The 20,998-nt window shown below is 29.9% G+C and overlaps 1 protein-coding gene across 2 annotated transcripts; it reads left to right on the top strand.

Annotated features, from left to right (window-relative positions):
• The first annotated feature begins 15,679 nt into the window (after window positions 1-15,679).
• On the top strand, window positions 15,680-19,415 carry LOC130673114 (uncharacterized). 2 transcript variants are annotated; one of them, XM_057478045.1, is made up of 3 exons: window positions 15,680-15,959; window positions 18,775-18,948; window positions 19,035-19,415. In XM_057478045.1, the coding sequence occupies exons 1-3, from the start codon at window positions 15,879-15,881 to the stop codon at window positions 19,134-19,136; spliced, it is 357 nt and encodes a 118-aa protein (XP_057334028.1). In that variant the 5' UTR covers window positions 15,680-15,878; the 3' UTR covers window positions 19,137-19,415. The 2 variants fall into 2 exon arrangements, with proteins under 2 accessions (XP_057334028.1, XP_057334027.1); XM_057478044.1 differs by lacking the exon at window positions 15,680-15,959 and adding an exon at window positions 15,984-16,191.
• Window positions 19,416-20,998: the final 1,583 nt, after the last annotated feature.

The raw sequence follows: 20,998 nt of genomic DNA, 5'->3' as shown, positions 1-20,998 counted from the left end.
TCAAAAATAAGGCTTTTATTTTATCAAATAGCTATAACTTCTTAAAGAATTGACTTATCGGGACGTTTTTTTTTTCAAAATTTTCGTCATTGAATGTACTTTTTTAAAAAAAAATACAAAAAAATTTTATGATGATAAACTCTATGAAATTTTCAGTTTTTTTGAAAAAAACCGTGATTTTCTTAAAGTACGTCATGTTTTATTTTTTTTTTTATTTTCTCAAAAAAAACTTCATTTAATGCTGCAATTTTTCCCGCCAATCCTAGAGTGGGCCGACTATTCCTTCTATTTTTTTTTATCAATTGAAAAAAAAATTTTTGCCCAGTTGGGCTTATTTTGCTAAACATCAGTCTGGAAATTTTTGAGGATTTATCGATGACATCCGGCTTTGAAGAATTGAGACGAAAAAATTCATTGATAGTGGTAATCCTTTTGAAATAGCGATGGACGTTAGACTTTTTTTTCGACAGCCTGTGGCATGGTCAAAAATGAACCAAACGGCAATTTTTTTTTTCATTTTCTTTGTTTTCACGTCTAGTTTTAAAAAAAAAGTTACAATAAAATTGTTTCTGTATCTACAATTTTTTTTTCACTTTTTTGAAAAAAATCCAAATTTTTTTAAGGATTACCACTATCAATGAATTTTTTCGTCTCAATTCTTCAAAGCCGGATGTCATCGATAAATCCTCAAAAATTTCCAGACTGATGTTTAGCAAAATAAGCCCAACTGGGCAAAAATTTTTTTTTCAATTGATAAAAAAAAATAGAAGGAATAGTCGGCCCACTCTAGGATTGGCGGGAAAAATTGCAGCATTAAATGAAGTTTTTTTTGAGAAAATAAAAAAAAAAATAAAACATGACGTACTTTAAGAAAATCACGGTTTTTTTCAAAAAAAACTGAAAATTTCATAGAGTTTATCATCATAAAATTTTTTTGTATTTTTTTTTTAAAAGTACATTCAATGACAAAAATTTTGAAAAAAAAAACGTCCCGATTAGTCAATTCTTGAAGAAGTTATAGCTATTTGATAAAATAAAAGCCTTATTTTTGAAAAACTCATAACTTTTTTTGGGTTGGGTAAAAAAATTTGAAAATTTTCTGAAAAATGATTTTAATCGGGTATAAAAGGAAAAAAAATTTTCAGCCAAATCGAAAGGGGTCGGGGTCAAAAGTGGTCGATTTGGCGTGGAATGCCCCATATATATGTATTAGACTCAAAACTTACTTAAAATATATTTTTTATACATATTTTATATATATATTTATATATTTTTTACATGAAAAATATATTTTTTTTATATTTTAACATATTTTGTTTTTTATAGATTTTTTTCATTAAATATTTGAAAGGAATATCTGCACTTTGATTTCTTTATTCAGAACATCAAGCAGTGGTTAATTTAGTCATTCACGGATTGATCTAGGGATAGTTTTAAAGACACGGAAATTTTTCACACTAGATGGAAATTTTCTTTCTTCCGTTGATTTCATCTACGGATATGAAAAATTTGACATTTGTATCTGTATATATTTCCGTGGATTTTATACCGTATACGGAACTGATCCGTGTATGGTGCCAATAGACACTTCGATTTTTAAGTGAATATAACCTAGTATAAATATTAAATGTTGTGAAGCAGAAAATTATATGTGTATATTCAGAATATCACAATTCGGCAGTAGAGGGAATACGAAATAAACTCCCTCGACTAATGGTTCATGAATAACGAGAAAATCAAATGGTTTGCTCATGATAGGAATCGAACCCAGACCGATTTGGTATCACGCGAGAGCTTTACCAGTTATGCTATCCGATCATTCCCTGAACGTTCGTTTACTTTACCTATATCCAGTAAGCACACTGTACAATGTAGAGTCTACACTACCGCCACTTTAGTATAGTACAGTTAGCTTTCCCAAGAGAATTTTTGCGTTGGGCCGTGAACGCAGTTGCTGTTGGTTCAAACGTCTACGCTGACTTATCGAGTCAATTTTGAGCAATTTCAAAAAAACCAAAAAAAAAATTTTTTTTTAATTCTTTCGTCAACGGTTTCTCTTGAACGAATGAACCGATTTTGATGGTAGAGGTAGTATTCGACGTGGCTTATAAAGTTTAAGAGCCCAGTTGATTTTGGAATCAATCCATCAAGCACATTACAAGTTATCAAATGAAACATTTTTGAAAAAATTTTATTTTTGGAATGTCTCCGAACGAGCCATAACGGTCAAGCTCAATTTTTCACAGTTTGTAGGAATTAATAAGCTGCGTCGAACCTTGACACCTTGACGATCAAAATCGGTTCATCCATTCAAAAGTTACAGAATATTTACGTCTGACATCCATACATACACACATACATACACTTGGACATCATCGTGAAATTAGTCAGAATAGCTTGCTAGAACTTCAAAACGTCAAGATCTGATAGAAATTCGGTTTTCGAAAATCGGGTCGAAACCAATAACTTCCCGAATTTTTTAAAATTCTCAATTTTCTTAGCGGGAAGTTAAAAAAAAACTTAGAAATTTTTTGTCTCGCAGTATTTCTCATGTTTGCGCAATAGCTGGAGCTCTAAAAAAATTTTAATGAAAATGCACCGAAACTAGATACTTCAAGCTTTCTGCTTTTTTTAAAATCTTGATATAATTATTTTTCACAAAGTTACAGCATTGCAAAAATCGCTAAAACATTTTTGTTTATAAAGGATCAAGTTTTGTTCCTTTAATTGTGTAATCATAATCAAAATTAAAAAATTATTTTTTTTGGACTTTTCTCTAAGTTTTGCATTAGTGACTCAGCAAATGCAAAGAAATGACAAAAAAAAATAAAAAATTTCCAAAAAATGTCAAAAAAAAAATTTAGAACACAAAAAAAAGTTTCAATTTTTATTTTTTCTTCGATTTTTTTTGACATTTTTTGGAAATTTTTTATTTTTTTTGTCATTTCTTTGCATTTGCTGAGTCACTAATGCAAAACTTAGAGAAAAGTCCAAAAAAAATAATTTTTTAATTTTAATTATGATTACACAATTAAAGGAAAAAAACTTACTCCTTTAATTGTTTAGCAAAACTTTGATCGATGATTCCCAAAAAACGGTTCAATAGATCAATTCAATCATTTACAGGGGTCTTGGGGGTACATTAAGCTAAAAAAGTCCCTGGCAACATTATTTTTTTTATCGATATTTGCAGAGTAGCGGTTGATTTACTAAAAAAACAAAAAAAGTCATTTTTTTGTACTTACTTCTAATGGATGTTAAAAATAAAAAAAATTTTTTTTTCAAAAAATGATGACAGGGTCTTGTAGGGAATTTTTTCAAGTTTTCAACGCTGCCCTCCAACTTTCTGTGCGATCATTGGTACCTGAAATATCGATGATCAAAGCCAAAAGGATTATTTTCTGTTTGAAGGCTGATATCTCTGCGACAAATCGTCCTACGAGGTTAACAAAAAAACCAAATTGAAGCTGAATAAATTTGCTAAACGAACTATGCATTCGTTCAGTTGAAAGAATTTTTTCGCGGTCCGTAGGCTCTTCGGAAAAAAAAAAAAATTTAGAAATTTTTTGTCTCGCGGTATTTCTCATGTTTGCGCAATAACCGAAGCTTTTGAAAAATTTTGAAAAAAATTCACCAAAACGAGAGATTTTAAGCTACAAAATGCTTTTTCTAAAATCTCGATACGATCATTTTTCACCAAGTTACAGCCTTCCAAAAATCACTAAAAAATTTATAAAATTTTTCTGCTCCTTTAATTTTTTGCATTAGTGTATTGTAAAGTTATATTATTATATTATTATAAATTACTACTATGAAATATCGCTAATAAGAATTCATGTGTAATCATAAATACAGCCACGAATTTTTTATATCTACAAGTGGGCAATAGACGAGCGGAGTAGAATACATTCCATTAATAACAGAAGTTGAGCACATCGAGGTGGAACATTAAGTGGACAGGTGACCCATCTCTCGGAAAAAATGATTTAATGGAATTCTGCAAAGTTTTATAAAATTTTATGAGAGTTTACAGAATTTTATAAAAACATTTTTTCCCGGGTAGGTTATTAAATTATAACTCCTTGATACTTTAGGCGAAATTCCTTTCGAAACTTTAATGATAACATTGAGAAATACTCCCAACGCCCTAACAAATCCAAATTACGGTAAATTTCCGAATTTTAGGTAAATTACTGTAATCTCCCGCATGAAAAAAACTTATACTCTGAAATTATATCAGATAATATAATACTTATTATATTATAGTATAATTTAGAATATAAATAATTATATATTTAAAAATAACAACTTTTTTGCCGTTTTCAATATAAAATTTTATATTTTAAATGTATATCAATATAATATATAATTTTATATTTTGGCATATATTATCATTATAAAAACTCCATATAATATTAGATTATATAAAAAAAATATATGTCATTATATAGTATCAATTTATAGGTTTATATATATTATGATTTTATAATTCAAATTATATTATTAACAGTGTAATATAATATATAATGCTCGTATATAAGCTTGTATATATTAAAAGATATACATGACGCTTTTGTGCTTCGAAAAATTTTCAGTTCCATGAATGCTCTTTCGGTATCCTCTAAAACTTATTTTATTTTGAGTAATTATTTTTTTATATTAAAAATTAATCATATAAATGAAAATTTATAGTCATAACGACTCTCTCTACAAACTTCCTTTCAAGTTCAATCTACATACTTAATTTACTCGAATAAAATATATTCTCATTGATACTCACAATCATCGTCAAACTGAAAGTCTTTATTTTTCATATTTTATTTTATATTTTTAGATATATAATGTATTATATAATACAATATACAATTCAATATCTTGAGATTCTCCAACGTCAATTATATAAAAAAATATATTTAACAATATAATATTTAATATATAAAAAAATATATTCTATTATATATCATTCCAATATATGTAAATTTATAATGAATTTTATAAGTTAAAAATTATATTTTATAATTATATTACATATTATGAAAATATGTATATATTTTTTTATAATTTAAATTATAAATCAAAGTATAACTTTGAATTTATATAAATATTATATTTTATTATACATACATTTTTGCCGTTTTATAAAATTATATATTTACGGTATATTTTTTTATATATAATCAAAATATATGTTATTTTCATGCGGGCTACTGCAAACTTCCCGTATTTACGGTAAATTGCGGCAAACTACGGTATACTACGGCAAAAATACCGTAATTTTATGGTATCTAGACGAATTACAGTAAATTACCGTGGAATCGGTATATTACCGGAAAAATGCGGCATTTCACGGTAAAGTACGACATTTTAAGGTAAAATACCGTAATTTGACCGCAAAGTTGCATGCGGCAAAATACTGCAATTTTATCGTAAAATACCGGAGTATTGCCGCAATTTTACCGTATTTTACCGGACCTTTCAGTAAAATACCGCATTTTACGGTAAATTAAGATATTCTACGGTAAATTATAATGGATTCGAGGTTAATATTAAATCATAGTTATATTTATTTATATTTTTGTTATTATAATAAACATGAAATTTAATATTACAGAGTTTATTGAAAACTAATATTCTAATAAAAATAAAGAAAAAAATGAAGATTATCAGTGTTATAAATACGTATCTATCTAAAACTGGAGATCGTGTGGGTGAACGATTAACACGGAAAAAAAATTAAATAAAATAATTTATATTTTATCAAGTTCTTTAAAATTTTTTATTTTTAAATGTTCTTCAAGATTACTAAAATTTAAAATGGTTTTATTTATCAAAAATTTATAATTCTAAATAAATTATATGGTGTTCATATTTACGAATTTATTATATTAATTTTCAATATTAAGTATGCTGTAAACATCCCTTGCGACATTAAAAACATTCTGGATACACTCTGGAAATATTCTGGTAACACGATGCAACCATACGGACTCCAGAGTATTTCCAGAATGGTTTTGTGCCCTTTTCTGAGAGTGAACCCAGAGTATTTCCAGAGCGGATACGGAGTAAATCCAAAGTGTTTCCAGAAAGTATCCGGAGTGGATACATACTGACACCGTTATGCATCCACATTGAACACAAACTGATACCAAAGTGTTTCCAGAATGTTTCCAGAGTGGGATCAGAGTGAATACATACTCAAACGAGAGGGTATTCAGAGTAAATGAATACTGAAAGAAAAAAAAAATTTACCGAAATATATTATTTTAAGAATATTCAAGAGCATTTATTGAATACAATTATGTTTCTGGATTGTAAAAACAATTTTTCAAGAAAACAAAAATATTTGACATTATTGTCACAATGTAATATAGCATCTACTATATGACCATCCAAACAGGCACTTGTCACTCTGTCAAATAACAGAGAAATACCCGTGACAGAATTATTTTTAAATATAGAATATAAAAACTCTGAAACACCTATCTAACCAGGAACAGGACAATCATAAGTTGGGCGCGATCTAGCGGCGAACACTGAACTACTTCCACTGCTGCTTAGCACCAGTGACTTTCTCCTCCTTAACATATATCTTCTCCCAGCAAATTTTTCTTTCAAGTCTTTCACATTAAAACCCGGGTCAAAGCAAAAATTTTTTTTTGGGATAAAAATACTTAATGAAAATAACAATTTTTAAAAAAACAATTGTTTCTTAAAAAATGTTTTTTATTGCTAAAAAGCGAATTTGCTAATTAATTTTTTTTTTGTATTTATTAAAAAGTATTCATAAAAATTACTGTTATCCATAATTCCTTAAGCAATTGAGTTAGAGCTTCGGTTACAAGCTCGATTTGTTTAATGATTAATGGATAATGAAAAAGACTTGAAGTGTTGTAGTTATACGGTGTGGCTCAATAAGTTATAGATCAAATTGAACGGAATATAGTATAGGGCCGGATAGCTCAACTGGTAGAGCACTCGGCGCGTTACCGAATTGGTCTGGGTTCGATTCCCAGTTCGGGCTATCTATATTTTTCTCAATTTATCTATAAATTGTCTTATTGAGAGGTTTGCATGTTTAGGTTTCCACTATATTTAAATGGTGTATTTTATATAGTGGAAACCTAAAACATGCAAACCTCTCAATAAGACAATTTATAGATAAATTGAGAAAAATATAGATAGCCCGAACTGGGAATCGAACCCAGACCAATTCGGTAACGCGCCGAGTGCTCTACCAGTTGAGCTATCCGGCCCTATACTATATTCCGTTCAATTTGATCTATAACTTATTGAGCCACACCGTCCTTCTTACGGTAATACACCATTTTATATAGTGGAAACCTAAAACATGCAAACCTCTCAATAAGACAATAGTTGTGTCTTCAATAGTTATTGAAGTTGTGTCTTCAATAAGTTATTTTAATAACAATAGAGAAGAACAGAAAGGTAGCGACAAGTCCAAGTGAACAATAATTTAAAAAATTATATAAAAGATTAAAAAAAAATTTTTTCTACAAAATAAAACGCATGGTTATTTTTAGTATTTGAAAAAAATATTGCGTGAAAATTTATTTGTTTACAACAAATTGTTTGTTTAATAAACAAATAATAAATGAATGAAAAAAATTTTTTTTCTAATATAACAGAACATGATTAATGATTATTTTAAAAAAATAATGGTTCTTTAATATTAATATTGAGTAAAAAAAAAAATTATTAATTAGCTAAGGCGCTGTTTAGCAAAAAAAAATTTTTTTAAGAAACGATTTTTTTCTTAAAATTCCTTATTTTTGTTAAGCGTTTTTTTCCCAAAAAAAATCTTATTAAATCTAATTAGCCATGTATTTGTTTATGACAATTATTTAAACAATGCAAGTAAAAATTTTTTTCAAATTATTGTTATGTAGCTTTCAGCAATAAAAAAACAAAATAATCAAAAAAGTAAATTTTCTTGATTGCTTTATTTACGTTTTTTATTTTTCAATGGCTTAGATTGTTAATAAAATCGAAATTTTTTTATTTTTTCACCAGCTATCTTTTCTAAACCCTTTCAAGAATAGCTTTAAGAAGTAAAAAAAATTCGGGGTTTTTAGTTTGGAAATAATCAGGGTTTTTATGTAAACTTTCAACAAGTAAAAATGAACTAATGAACAAAAGCATAGTTAATTAAAAAATTTGGGTTAAGATTGTTTTTCTGTAGATTATTATTGATTTATGAGTTTAGAAAGTATCCAATTTTTTTTAGTCCTTAGTATTTAAATTTTATCGACTCTGGGCCCATTTTGAAAACACTTTGATTCCATTCTGGACTCACTGTGGGCCCATTCTGAAAACACTTTGATTTCATTCTGGATTCACTTTGAGTCCATTTTGAAAACACTTTGATCTACTCTGGATTCACTTTGAGTCCATTCTGAAAAGACTTTGATCTACTCTGGATCAATTCTGAAACCACTTTGGTTTCACTCTGGAAAAAGGGCACAAAACCACTCTGGGAACATACTGGACTTAGAATGTTTACATTCTGACTATGATTCCAGAGTGTTTCCAGAGTGGGTTGAAGGTCGCAAGGGATGCCCTACACTTTTTTAAGTATTTAAGACTAAGATGGAACCTGGATTTTTGCTTAGATCAACTTTGGATTTATGTTCCGTGAGGCTTAGATCAAGCCTGTATTTTCTCTCTAGAGCTTGGATCGAATCTAAAATTTTGTTCCCCAAGGCTTGGATCAACCCTGGATTTTCGTTCCCTAAGGCTTGAATCAACCCTGGATTGTGGATCCTAGAGGCTTGGACCAAACTCGATTTTTTTGTTTTCTAAGGCTTGACCCAAGCCTGTATTTTTTGTTTGCCATTGCTTGGGAAAATTGTTATAATCCTAGGCCTGTACCGATCCGTGGCCCAACGTTTAGCCAAGGCTTGTGACATTTGACTCAGGCTTGGTCCAAGCCTTGTCCAGTTGTTTTTTCATACCTGAGTATTAAAACACGAGCGTCTTGGGCTCGATTGTACTAGATAAATACATTAGTTCTTGTCAGATATTTGAAATGTACTACATTTAGTGCCTATAAATGTCAGGTTATGACCCACGTTTATTTATTTGGTAAGACTGTTTTTGAGTATTCCTGGAAAATGAGTCGGTAGGTGTATGAATTAATTTGATGACAAATTTTGTCACGAAAGATGGCTTGTTGAATTACTTCGATATTTTTTGCTCGGTTGCTGTCGCACATGTACCAAAAAAAAAAGTTTTTTGATCCGTCGATGACGGCACTATTAGAACGATTAGGTATCTTTTTTTAGCAGTTGTATCTTATCTAATATTTTTAGCTGCCGGCTATAGGCGCTAAATGTCGTACACTTCAAGTGTCTGTCACAAAAAAATATTCAAAGATCGGCAGTACCTTCCGAATTTCAGATTTCTAATTAGCAATTACGTTTTAAATGTTTATGGGACTCAAATGATGAAAATCTCCCGAGGAAGTTCTGTCTTATGGATTTTTCCGGTAGCAAAAAAAAATCGCTGTAATACTAATAATCAATTGACGAATTAATATAAATCTATAATTCGAGAATTTGTTAGGTACGGCCAAGCCTGAAATTGAGACCGAAACTATAGATGACATCCCTAGTAGCAATGGAATTGGGCAAGATTCTTTGGCAAGATACTTGGAGAAGCACTTAGTAAAGAATTGTACAATTCTCGACCAAGACACTTGATCAAGAATCTTTATCCAGACTGGCTGCAGACTTGGGCCAGTCTGTGACCAGAATTTAACCAGATTCTTGACCCAGAGTTTTGACATAGACTTGCGCGAAAAATGCAAAAGACGACGAGCGCGCACCTATTTCCCTCCTTTCCACTTGAATGTAAAAAGTATAGTATTGCAGTGGTTCTCATTTATAGTTGAGTCAACAAGTTTAAAAATGTTATTTTTTTAAATTACGCATTGAGTTTGTAGTAATGCCTAGAAAAATTAATTTTCAGAATTTTCTAGCACTTAAAAAATTTCGGAAGTTTTTGAATAGATTAAGATGAATAATTAAAATTATAAAAAATGGGAATAGAATTCCGAAAGTTGTGACAAATAGAAAATTGCTTCTTCTTTAATAATCGTTTTTTAATTTTACGCTTCCTCTATTAATTTTTGAGTTATTGCTAATAATCAGAGTCTCTCGTTTTTTCTATTTGATTTTGACTTATAAAAATTGCTATTTTTATTTGTAAAAAAAAATGTCTTGTCAAATTTAATGACGAATTCAATAAGCTGTCGCTCGCATTTTTAAAAAAACTAGATTCATTTTCTACAGAAAACTCATTTCTCGACTACAGTATTATAAATGAAACTAATGTAGAATGAGAACCTCTATATAGGATAGTCCCAAAGTTTAGCAATAGACAGCTCCAGATTTCTGGTCAAATTCTTGACAAATTCTGACTACAGTCGGGCTCAAGTCTTGACCAATAATCTTGGTCAAGAATCTGGACCAATTCTTGTACAATTCTCGATCGAAATCCTTTTTAAAGTATCTTGATCCAGGCTGGTACAAGGCTTTGACAAAATTGCTACTAAGGATCTAGTAGAGCATTTAAGTGATATGGAAAATAAAAGTTCAATGAAATTAGGTTAGTTTTTTTATTTCATAGATGTAATGGTTCAATAATTAATGACAGTATATTGATTAATAAAAATATTACATGACCACTCGTGGTGTGTACTTTTAGATTTTCTAAATACTATTATTATTATATTTCCCATCCAGATCTCCATGATGAATTTCCAAAATTACTGTCATTTATTTTATCTATTAATTCTTGAGAAGGATAATCAGCCATAACGATAATTAATGCACGATGGGGATTTGCAAAACGTTCCGTCATCATATAATTTAGAGGCATCGGACAAGACTGTTGATAATCATATCCACCATCTCTAGCGACTGTACGTCGATCAAAATGAATATCAAAGAAGCTTATATCATTAATATAACATTTATAACTTTTTGAATAACTCGCTTTCAATGTTTCAGTTATATGTTTCAATTTATTTTTTGTATTTATGGTGGTGTACGATTTTCTATAGATAACATCATCATTTTGAATATAACACTGACGGGTAACATCAAAAGTACAATTCTTGAATGAATATTCCAAACCTGCCAATAAAATTTTACCCCGATGTTTTCCAATAGTGTCAGTTAGCTTCCAATTTTTAACTAAACGCCTTCCAGCCCCATCAGAACTTCTGATGTAATAATTAAGAATTTCACAATTGCTTAAGGTAACACCAAAATCTGAAGGATAGTTTTGTCGTAAAAACATAATTATGAATTCACCAGGATTATAATCAAGAAATTTATCGATCGTCGTTAATACATCAGAAAATTTAACATTCGTCTTAAAGTATTCCGCTCGAACTTCGAAGGTATTAAATTGTGGGCATATGCCAATGTCCAGAACACGAATTCCATAATTCAATTGCTGGACGATGTCTAGATCTTGGGATTTAGCATCATTTTTAATAGAACTGTACGAAAATGACGAATGTGTGCCAATGAGGGCAAGATCATTCAATTTTTTAGAAATTGGCAATTTGGCTAAATAACTAACACGTTTCAAATACGGCTTGTATATAAATTTCGGACACTGTATACTGCACGATTCCACAAAATTATTTGAGATTACTGAATAATTTATAACTGACAATATGAATAACTCTTTCAATAACATTGTCGATCAGTTAATTGAATGTATTGAAAGCGAACGGATATAATAATGACTAATATAACTCGTGTCAATGCCTTTACTTGAAGCAATGTTTTCAATTTTATTTATTATATACTTTAATTGTTCTAATCTTACTTATTTATATCATTTTATTAAAGTAAGTAAGTGATCAAAGTAACAGCATTTAATTCATTTCATTTATAATGAAAATCGAAGTATAAAGTACCCGAGTCGAAAAATAATTCCGGATTTTGGCCTCAACAGTGGATTTTGGACTCATTCAGGTCTCATTCGGCAGTTTTTGTCGGATAAGTCTCAATCAAGCCTCAACAGCTTAACTAATTGGTTAAGTCTCATTCTGCCCTCAACGTGAATATGATTATATGAGGCCAAAATCCGTTCAAAATTGCGACTTAAAAACAATATTTCAGTTTCATTTATTATTGAGGACAAAATCCGTTCATAATTGGGACTTAGAAAAAATCATGTTTCATTTTTTTAATAAAAATGAACTTATTAAAAATTTAGAACTTAGTAAAATTTTATGTTGTTATATGTTTTAATTAAATTTATATATCTTGAAAGTTATGTGTAATTGATCTTGAAGTATTCTCTATACACTGAGAGAAAAAAAAAATTTTTCAAGTATTTTTTTTTACTTATTTCTGTGAATACTTAAAATAAGAAATTTTTCCTAAATTGAAGTATAATATTTCTTATTTTTAGCAACTATTGCTTCGATCTAGTAATATATTACTAGATACATGAGTTACTTGTAACAAGCAATTATTTCTTGAATTAAGTTGACATATTTCTATATTCAAAAAAGCAATTACGTAAGCCAAGAAAAATCTTTCTTTGACCAAGCAATTTTTTTCCAAGTTCGAGAATATTTTTTCTCAAGTCAAGAATCTTTATTCTTGGCTAAAGACATTTTTTGTATTAAGTCAACAAAAAAAGTTCTTGAACTAAAACAAAAAATAAATTTTAAACTAATTAATAAAATTTCTCAGCCCAAGTGATTTTTTTTCCAGTTCGAAAATATTTTTTTCTCAACTTAAGGAATTTTTTATCATGGTGTGACGAGTCACAATATTTTCATATATAAAAAAAAAAAAATTATTCAAAGAAAAAAAAATAAACGCAAAAAAATATAATGCGTGTAAAAAAAAAATAAATAAAAATAAATAAATTTAAATGAATAAAGAGATAGAGAAAAAATAAGGCGAGTGAAAATAATAAAGTGTGCAGACGCAGAGTGCGAAAGAAAAATTAGTACCAGGAGTCACCGCTAGGCGCAGAAGAGCGCTGCAACATTTTCCTAGTTGGACAGTTAGAATAGAAGTAATAAGTTCCGTTCAAAGGAGTGAAAAGGTCGCTCTGTCAACTACTCGCACCAGGACAATATCCTAGTAGAAGAGTACAAGTACCCTTGAGGTAAATACTTGAGAGTAGATTGTAAATATTCGCTAATTCAGAGTGCCAACTGTATTTCCTTTTGGAATTTATAGTACGATTGTCTTTTCCAATTAGCGAATATTTACTAATTTTCACTAATTGACTTTTGGAAAATAGGTTTATTAAACATGTTTTCATATTTCGACTCTAATGAATGATTAGTAATTTTATAATAAATAAATTAATTTAAATTGAAAAAACGTTAATTTTGGTCTTGTCCATAAAAAATATATACGTAAGTTTAACTTCATCTGGGTCTCATCCACAATAACTATACGTGAGATAAACCTCAGTTTGGTCTCATCGATAAGAAATATAGACATGAGGTTAACCTCATGTACGCCTAAATGGGACAAAAGTCGCACAAAATGAGACTAACCTCATCTCAGATTTATATGAATTTTAAATGGTGAGGACAAACTGAGACAAACCTCAAAATCTCTCATTTGAGGTCTAAAACCGGAATTATTTTTCGAATCGGGTAACCGTCTCCGCTGATGGCACTCTAAAACTAAGTGTAGTCAAAATTAATACACTTGCTAAATTACGTTGAAAACCATAAGCGATCTATAGATATATGATATTCCATGAAATTAAAATAACATTTTTATACATATTACCCGACCTCCCCCATGGAAATAGTATATATTTAGAATATAAAAAGAATATATTCTGGAATACATATAAGAAATATAAAATAATATAATTAAGATATATACTTGATGTATTCCAGATACAAACAGAGTATATTTATTTTAATACGTTTTTTGCCGTTCTAAATATATTCCGAATATAGATAGAATACTTACATGTAATATATATCAAGAATATGCGAGGAATATATATATAAGAAATATTCAGAATACAACAATAATATTATAATAAAAATATATACAGAATATATCTTGCAAAAAAAAAAATTCTCCAGTAGGATTCTAGTGTCAGAGCAAGTACAGCGGGTCTGTCTGGCAAGAAATATTCAGCATACATCTCGTATATATTTTTATTATAATATTATTGTTGTATTCTGAATATTTCTTATATATATTTCTCGCATATTCTTGACATATATTACATGTATTCTATCTATATTCGGAATATATTTAAAACGGCAAAAAACGTATTAAAATAAATATATTCTGTTTGTATCTGGAATACATCAAGTATATATCTTCCCTGATTAAAAAAAGCGATTTAAAACGATTTGAAATAAAAAATGTTAAATACTTTTTAATGCTTTTGAATACCTTGAATACTTTTGAATCCCTCTTCTTATGGGCATTTAACATTGCAAATCGTTTTAAATCACTTTTTTTAATCAGGGTTAATTAGATTATTTTATATTCCTTATATATTACACTGTAAAAAATCCGGAGTGAATCCGGAGTGAATTCGGAGTGAAATTAAATCCGAATTCACTCCGCATTTACTCCGCCACTCGGAGTTCCGAAGTTTTAAAAAAAATCACTCCGCATGCGGAGTGAATTGGGAGTTTTTTTTAGCGGAGTGATCTCAGAGTAACGTGGATTTTATTTCACTCCCAATTCACTCCGGTCCGGAGTTTTAATACTTAAATAAATTTATATTAAACTGCTAAACAATGTGTGTGTGTGTGTGTGTGTGTGTGTGTGTGTGTGTGTGTGTGTGTGTGTGTGTGTGTGTGTGTGTGTGCGAGTGTGTGTTTGCGTGCATGTGTGTGTTTGGGTGTGTGCAGGTGTTTGTGTGCGTGTGTGCGAATGTGTGTGTGTGTGTGTGTGTGTGTGTGTGTGTGTGTGTGTGTGTGTGTGTTTGTGTGTGTGTGTGTTTGTGTGTGTGTGTGTGTGCAAATGTGCGTGTGTGTGCATGTGTGCAAATGTGTACAAATGTGTGTGTGTGCAAATGTGTGCGTGCGTGTGTGTGCGAGTGCGCGTGTGTGCCTAAATATGTATGTGCGTATGTGCGTGCGTATCAGCTGATCAATTATGTAATACGCGAGTTTTTACTTCGATTTTATTGAGTGGAGTTATATTTTATTAATAATATTTACAAAACTCCGCTCCGGAGTGAATTTCACTCCGGAGGGATTAAATGAATAAAAAATCATCTACTCCGCGAAAACTCACCTGCGGAGTGAATTTCACTCCGAGAGGAGTGAATAATTAAAAATTCATTCACTCCGCATTCACTCCGGATTTAATCCGCATTCACTCCGCAAATTTTTCACAGTGTATTTTTGTATTCTTTATATTTCTTATATATATTCGAAAATATATTCTTGTTATATTCTGAATATATACTATTTCCATGGGGGCTGAGATATATGATAATAATAAATTAAATAATATTATCCATCAATATTTATAAACATAATAATAATTAACCCTTTAAACATGAAATAATAATTATTTCAGCGCACCACGTGGCGGGAGAGATATGTTGATTTTTATCCCCACTGTGTCGATTTACTCTCCAGTCGATATTTTTATACAATATATACACGCACGTGTGCTACTAACTGAAATAAAAATATCGATTAAATACATAAAATTCAAAATAATTATCAAAACATAAACATAGTAAACAATAATCTCAATAATTTATAAATAAATCCTAACTAATAATTAATTAAAATAATATTAATACTTAAATAATAAAATGTTATAATAAATAAATGCGCTTTATTAGCTAGGAGGTGTTGTTAAATTCACGGCGAGATGGGGAAGCGCGCGCAGCGATTCACGTTTGAATCACTACGTGACAAATTCAATCGTCACAAATTACTATTTCTAAAAAAAGTAAGTATAATTGCTTCTAACACATTAGTTGCCATATCGTTACGGTAATCTTTGAGGGTATCACTGAAATAAAAAAATTGTTCGTTATTCCTGCGCATTGCTCGAGAAGTATCAAGTAATAAGTCATCGTGGGACAAAAATCATGTCACTTTTGATCTTTATTAAATTATTAATTATAACTTGCGCGATGGGTGAGTTAATTAAACAACCATGCTCACCAGACGAAACACCGGTACGTATAATTAATTATAGATAGATAGATAGATAATATATTTTATTCGACCATGAGATCTAGATTTCCTGTGGCCGTTCAAAAAACAAAATATTTACATTAGTTTTTACGTTGAAAATAAAAGTATACACTGTAAAAAATTCGCGGAGTGAAAGCGGATTAAATTCGGAGTGAATGCGGAGTAAATTAATTTTTAATTATTCACTCCCCTCGGAGTGAAATTCACTCCGCAGGGGAGTTTTCGCGGAGTAGATAATTTTTTATTAATTTAATCCCTCCGGAGTAAAATTCACTCCGGAGCGGAGTTTTGAAAATATTATTAATAAAATATAACTCCACTCAATAAAATCGAAGTAAAAATTCGCGTATTACATTATTGATCAGGTGATATGCACACACATACGCACATACATATTTAGGCACACACGCGCACTCGCACACACACGCACGCACGCACACATTTGCATACACGCACACATTCGAACACATTGCACATTTGTACACACGCATACACTTGCACACACGCACACATTTGCACATACGCACACATTTTCACACACGCACAAATTTGCACACATGCACACATTTGCACACACGCACAAATTTGCACACACGCACACATTTGCACACACGCACACATTTGCACACACGCACACAAACACCTACACACACCCGAACACACACCCGAACACACACTCGCACACACACACACACACACACACACACACACACACACACACACACACACACACACACACACACACACACACACACACACATACATATTGCTTAGCAGTTTCATATAAATTAATATAAATTTATTTAAGTATTAAAACTCCGGACCAGAGTGAATTGGGAGTGAAATAAAATCCGCGTCACTCCGAGATCACTCCGCTAAAAAAAAACTCCCAATTCACTCCGCATGCGAAGTGATTTTTTTCAAAACTCCGGAACTCCGAGTGCCGAAGTGAATGCAGAGAGAATTCGGATTTAATTTCACTCCGAATTCACTCCGGATTTTTTACAGTGTAATATAAAAAATGTAATAATAATAATAATAATAAAAATAAAAATAAGTTCCATCGTCAAAATTTAATATAATTTAATATAATTAATTTCAAGCAACAAAATTTAGATTGTTTAAGAAAATTTTCAGTTAATTGCAAATAACATACGACTTAAGTGAAATATCGAATATTTTCTCTGAGATAAGTTATAGGAAATTAAATGCTCTACAAAAAATGTCCTATAAAATTTTCGGATAAAGTTGATGGTTGCGTCAAAAAATTTAAAAAATGTAAAAATTTATCGTCAATCTAATTTTAACTTCGAATAACTTTTGAAGAAATAAAAATATCGAGAAATTATAAGAGACCTTTTTTGTAAAGCGTCAAATTTCCCATAAGAATATGTCTTGAACCTTCAAAAGTATTGGTCTCACCGTGAGCTACAAAATTCCAAAGCTTAAAAAATAAATTTTCCCATGTTATTTAAATGGGAAATAGAAAATCGCGATGCGGTAGCTGTTAATATTAATATTAAGAGCTCAAACTTTTACAGTACACGGAAAAAAAAACATTGTGTTTATCGCTCACTAACGGAGAGCGACAAGTGTATCGTGATTAGTTCTAAATTGTATTGCTACTACCACAATATATATATCGATATGAATGAAACACTAGATACTTATAATAATGATCCTACGGATTGTGAATATACTTTAATGTATAGTAATCGTCAGTTAACGTATCCATATCGTACCAAAACGGATCGTGATTATCGCGAACTACTTCTCAAGCGCCACCACTCATAACCAAATTATTAAACTTTATAATGCATATCTTGCAAATTATACAGTGTTTATTTATAAAATTATTAATTATTTAAAGTGCACAACGACAATGAAAAAACATTAATTATATATCTAATGCAAGAATTGCTGTTTTTTATCGATTAATTTTTTAATTTATCTTTGAAACAAAAAAAAGACTGTAAAATTTACATCAATTAATTACGTATATTCTATTACTTAACATTTCTTGATATTAAATAATAATTTTTTATTGCACCTATTAGAATTATTAATATGTGATTATTAATGCCAGCTAAAAATAAAATTGTAATAAAGTTAAAGTTGTAAATTTATCTATTTTAACCTCAAATTAGTTTTAATAACAAAACGGATCGTTACTATAGCGAAACGATCTTATGATTTCGGGATCCGCCTGGATCGTGATAATCACGATCCGATAGACCAGCACTTTCCGTATACAACGGATACCCAACCGAGGAGAGTGAATATCACGATACCGTTGAGTGATGAGCGCAATATTTTTTTCTCCGTGTATTTTCTTTTTCGTCATTTCCAACAATATTTTTGATATAATGAAGAAAAAAAAAATTAGTCGATTTTTTTGAATCAGTCTAGTGTATATATGGATGCAGACCTCACATATCTTTTTGATAAATGAACTGATCTAGATGGTTCTTGCGGCATTTAAAAGAAATTGAAAAAATAACATAATGTAAATTTTATAATTATGATAGCAGTTTTTATGAATTTATTTATTATTTTATGTACAGTGTCGTCGAAACCATCAATGCTGTTCATCCTCTTGTATCGCTTCTGAATATTCAACGTCTAAAGTTTGTGGTTCTCTTTATAATACTGATGTAATAATAACTAAAATGACATCTAAGCCAGTAGACGCGGAAATTAATCAACCAACGAAAAAATGTGTGCAAATGGGAAAACTGGTACGCTAAACAAAATAACATCAATATTGAGAAAAAAATAAATAATAAAGAATTATTATTTGACAAATTATTTCGATTGATTACAGTGTTCATCTCACGATAACTGCTGTTCAAAACTTTGTGCCATAGTTAAGTCGACACGTATTTGTGTAATGGATCAGAATCATAAGGACAGAAAACCAAATTAACTGCAACACGCTAAGAAATATGTAAACCTCAGCTAAAGATAGATTTAATTTGTCAGAGTGCGCAAAATCTATCGATAATAAAATAGTCTTTGTTGACTTTTTGTTCGATAAAATTTAGTGGAAAGTTCAAAATTCTTTCTGTGTCTCTTAGATATAATATAGAAAAAAATAAGATTTAAAAATAATACAAATGACTTTGGCGAGTCACTATTGGTGAGATAAGTCATGAAAGAAAATAGTACTGACTCGCCGAGAGTTCCCGGGTCAAAAAATTAGATCTGTTTTAAAATAAATGATAAATTAAAATATTTTTCCTTTAATTCAAGTTTATAAATCGTATTTATTTTATATAAGAATTTAATCTGTTTTTGCCCTCACTATTCCTTATCCAGGCTACTATCAGACTTATTTTCGTATGATATTTAGTTTCTTTTAAATCGCGTTTAGACTAAAAACAGACTTTTTTATTATAATTATTGGTCTGTGTTCAATTGTTTTTAAGGACAAATACAGGACTTTTTATAAATATAAATAATAATAATCTAGATTTATTAATTTATTTTCATTTTCTTGGTATTCAAAACATGCTAATGCGCTTCCATAATAAGATGTCACACAGAGAAAATGTTGGCTCAAAACCTACCAATTTTTACAATGCTGTCGACCAAACTTGAAACAGGAAGTAAAGCATCCAAAAAATTATCGTGCTCTTACAAAAAATGATTATACTGTATCACATTACTTATTACGCGCGAGAAACTTATCGATGAGCTTCAATATCAATTACTTCCATACATTATAATAATTTTGATGCAGCATAATAATTTTTTATAAGAGCATAGTAATTTTTTGGATACTTTACTTTCTGTTTCAAGTTTGGTCGACAGCATAATAAAAATTGGTAGATTTCGAGCCAACATTTTTCTCCGTAGCACAAGAATTTTGATGTTTTCTTATGCCAAAATATTTTCAATTTTATCCAGTAAATAAGAGAAAATTCTTGACATTTTAAGAGTTGTTTTATCACTTTTATTCAATGACATAAATATTCAATGAAGACAACTAAAAAATTAAGCTGTCAAATTTTCATTTGACATTAATGCCGACATTTTTAAACAAAAGATAGTAAATAAATAGTAAATAAAACATAATCAATTCTGCAACTTAATGTTTTTTCATAAATATTGCCCATAAATAAAAATTTTATAAGTCCATGATTTAATCTAGTTTTGTACTTGTAAATTTTCAGAACTAAAAGTTTTTAAAGTTCACGAATTAATCTAATTTAGTCTGCTCGTAACGCGTTTGTTTTTTAAAGTAGCAGGTCGAAAACAGCTTAAAATTTTCATAAAAAATCAAAATCAGATCAAATAGTCCAATCAGACTAAAGTCAGGTCAAATTTTTCAGTCCGGGTAGATCAAAAACAGATTAAAATTTTTATCGAAGTTCAATAACAGACCAAGTAGTCCAAATACAGTCCAGTTAGACTAAAATCAGATCAAATTTTTTGACCCGGGTTCATTTACCACGATGCTGTCCAATACTGTCACTCAAATGCTAGTTTTTAACGAAACGATTTCCACCGATAGCATTTTTAATGTAATAATCAGTTATTTCACAATGGAATTTGGTTAAATCGAGTAATTCAAAAGCGACTTGGCGTAAAAATATAATTATAAATTTACCGGGATTGACGTTGAGAAATTTGTGAATTTCCATGAATGCCTCAGCTTTTCGCTTGAACATTTTCGGTGTAGATTTCAAATAAACTAGATTGTGATAGTACACCAACGTCACAAACACGGATTCCATATTTCAATTGTTATGCAATGTTCAGATCCTGTGTTTGCAATTCTTTAAC

Source organism: Microplitis mediator, chromosome 8 (genome assembly GCF_029852145.1).
Source record: "Microplitis mediator isolate UGA2020A chromosome 8, iyMicMedi2.1, whole genome shotgun sequence".
Lineage (NCBI taxonomy): Eukaryota > Metazoa > Arthropoda > Insecta > Hymenoptera > Braconidae > Microplitis > Microplitis mediator.
This window is presented reverse-complemented; position numbering and strand designations above follow the sequence as displayed.

What these genes read in the sequence shown, in the direction of transcription:
- LOC130673114 (XM_057478044.1), top strand. Translation starts at nt 16,102, where the DNA reads ATGTCACTTTTGATCTTTATTAAATTATTAATTATAACTTGCGCGATG. An exon ending in GCTCACCAGACGAAACACCG is followed by an intron (nt 16,192 to 18,774) that starts GTACGTATAATT and finishes TTTTATGTACAG; the next exon opens with TGTCGTCGAAACCATCAATG. An exon ending in GTGTGCAAATGGGAAAACTG is followed by an intron (nt 18,949 to 19,034) that starts GTACGCTAAACA and finishes GATTGATTACAG; the next exon opens with TGTTCATCTCACGATAACTG.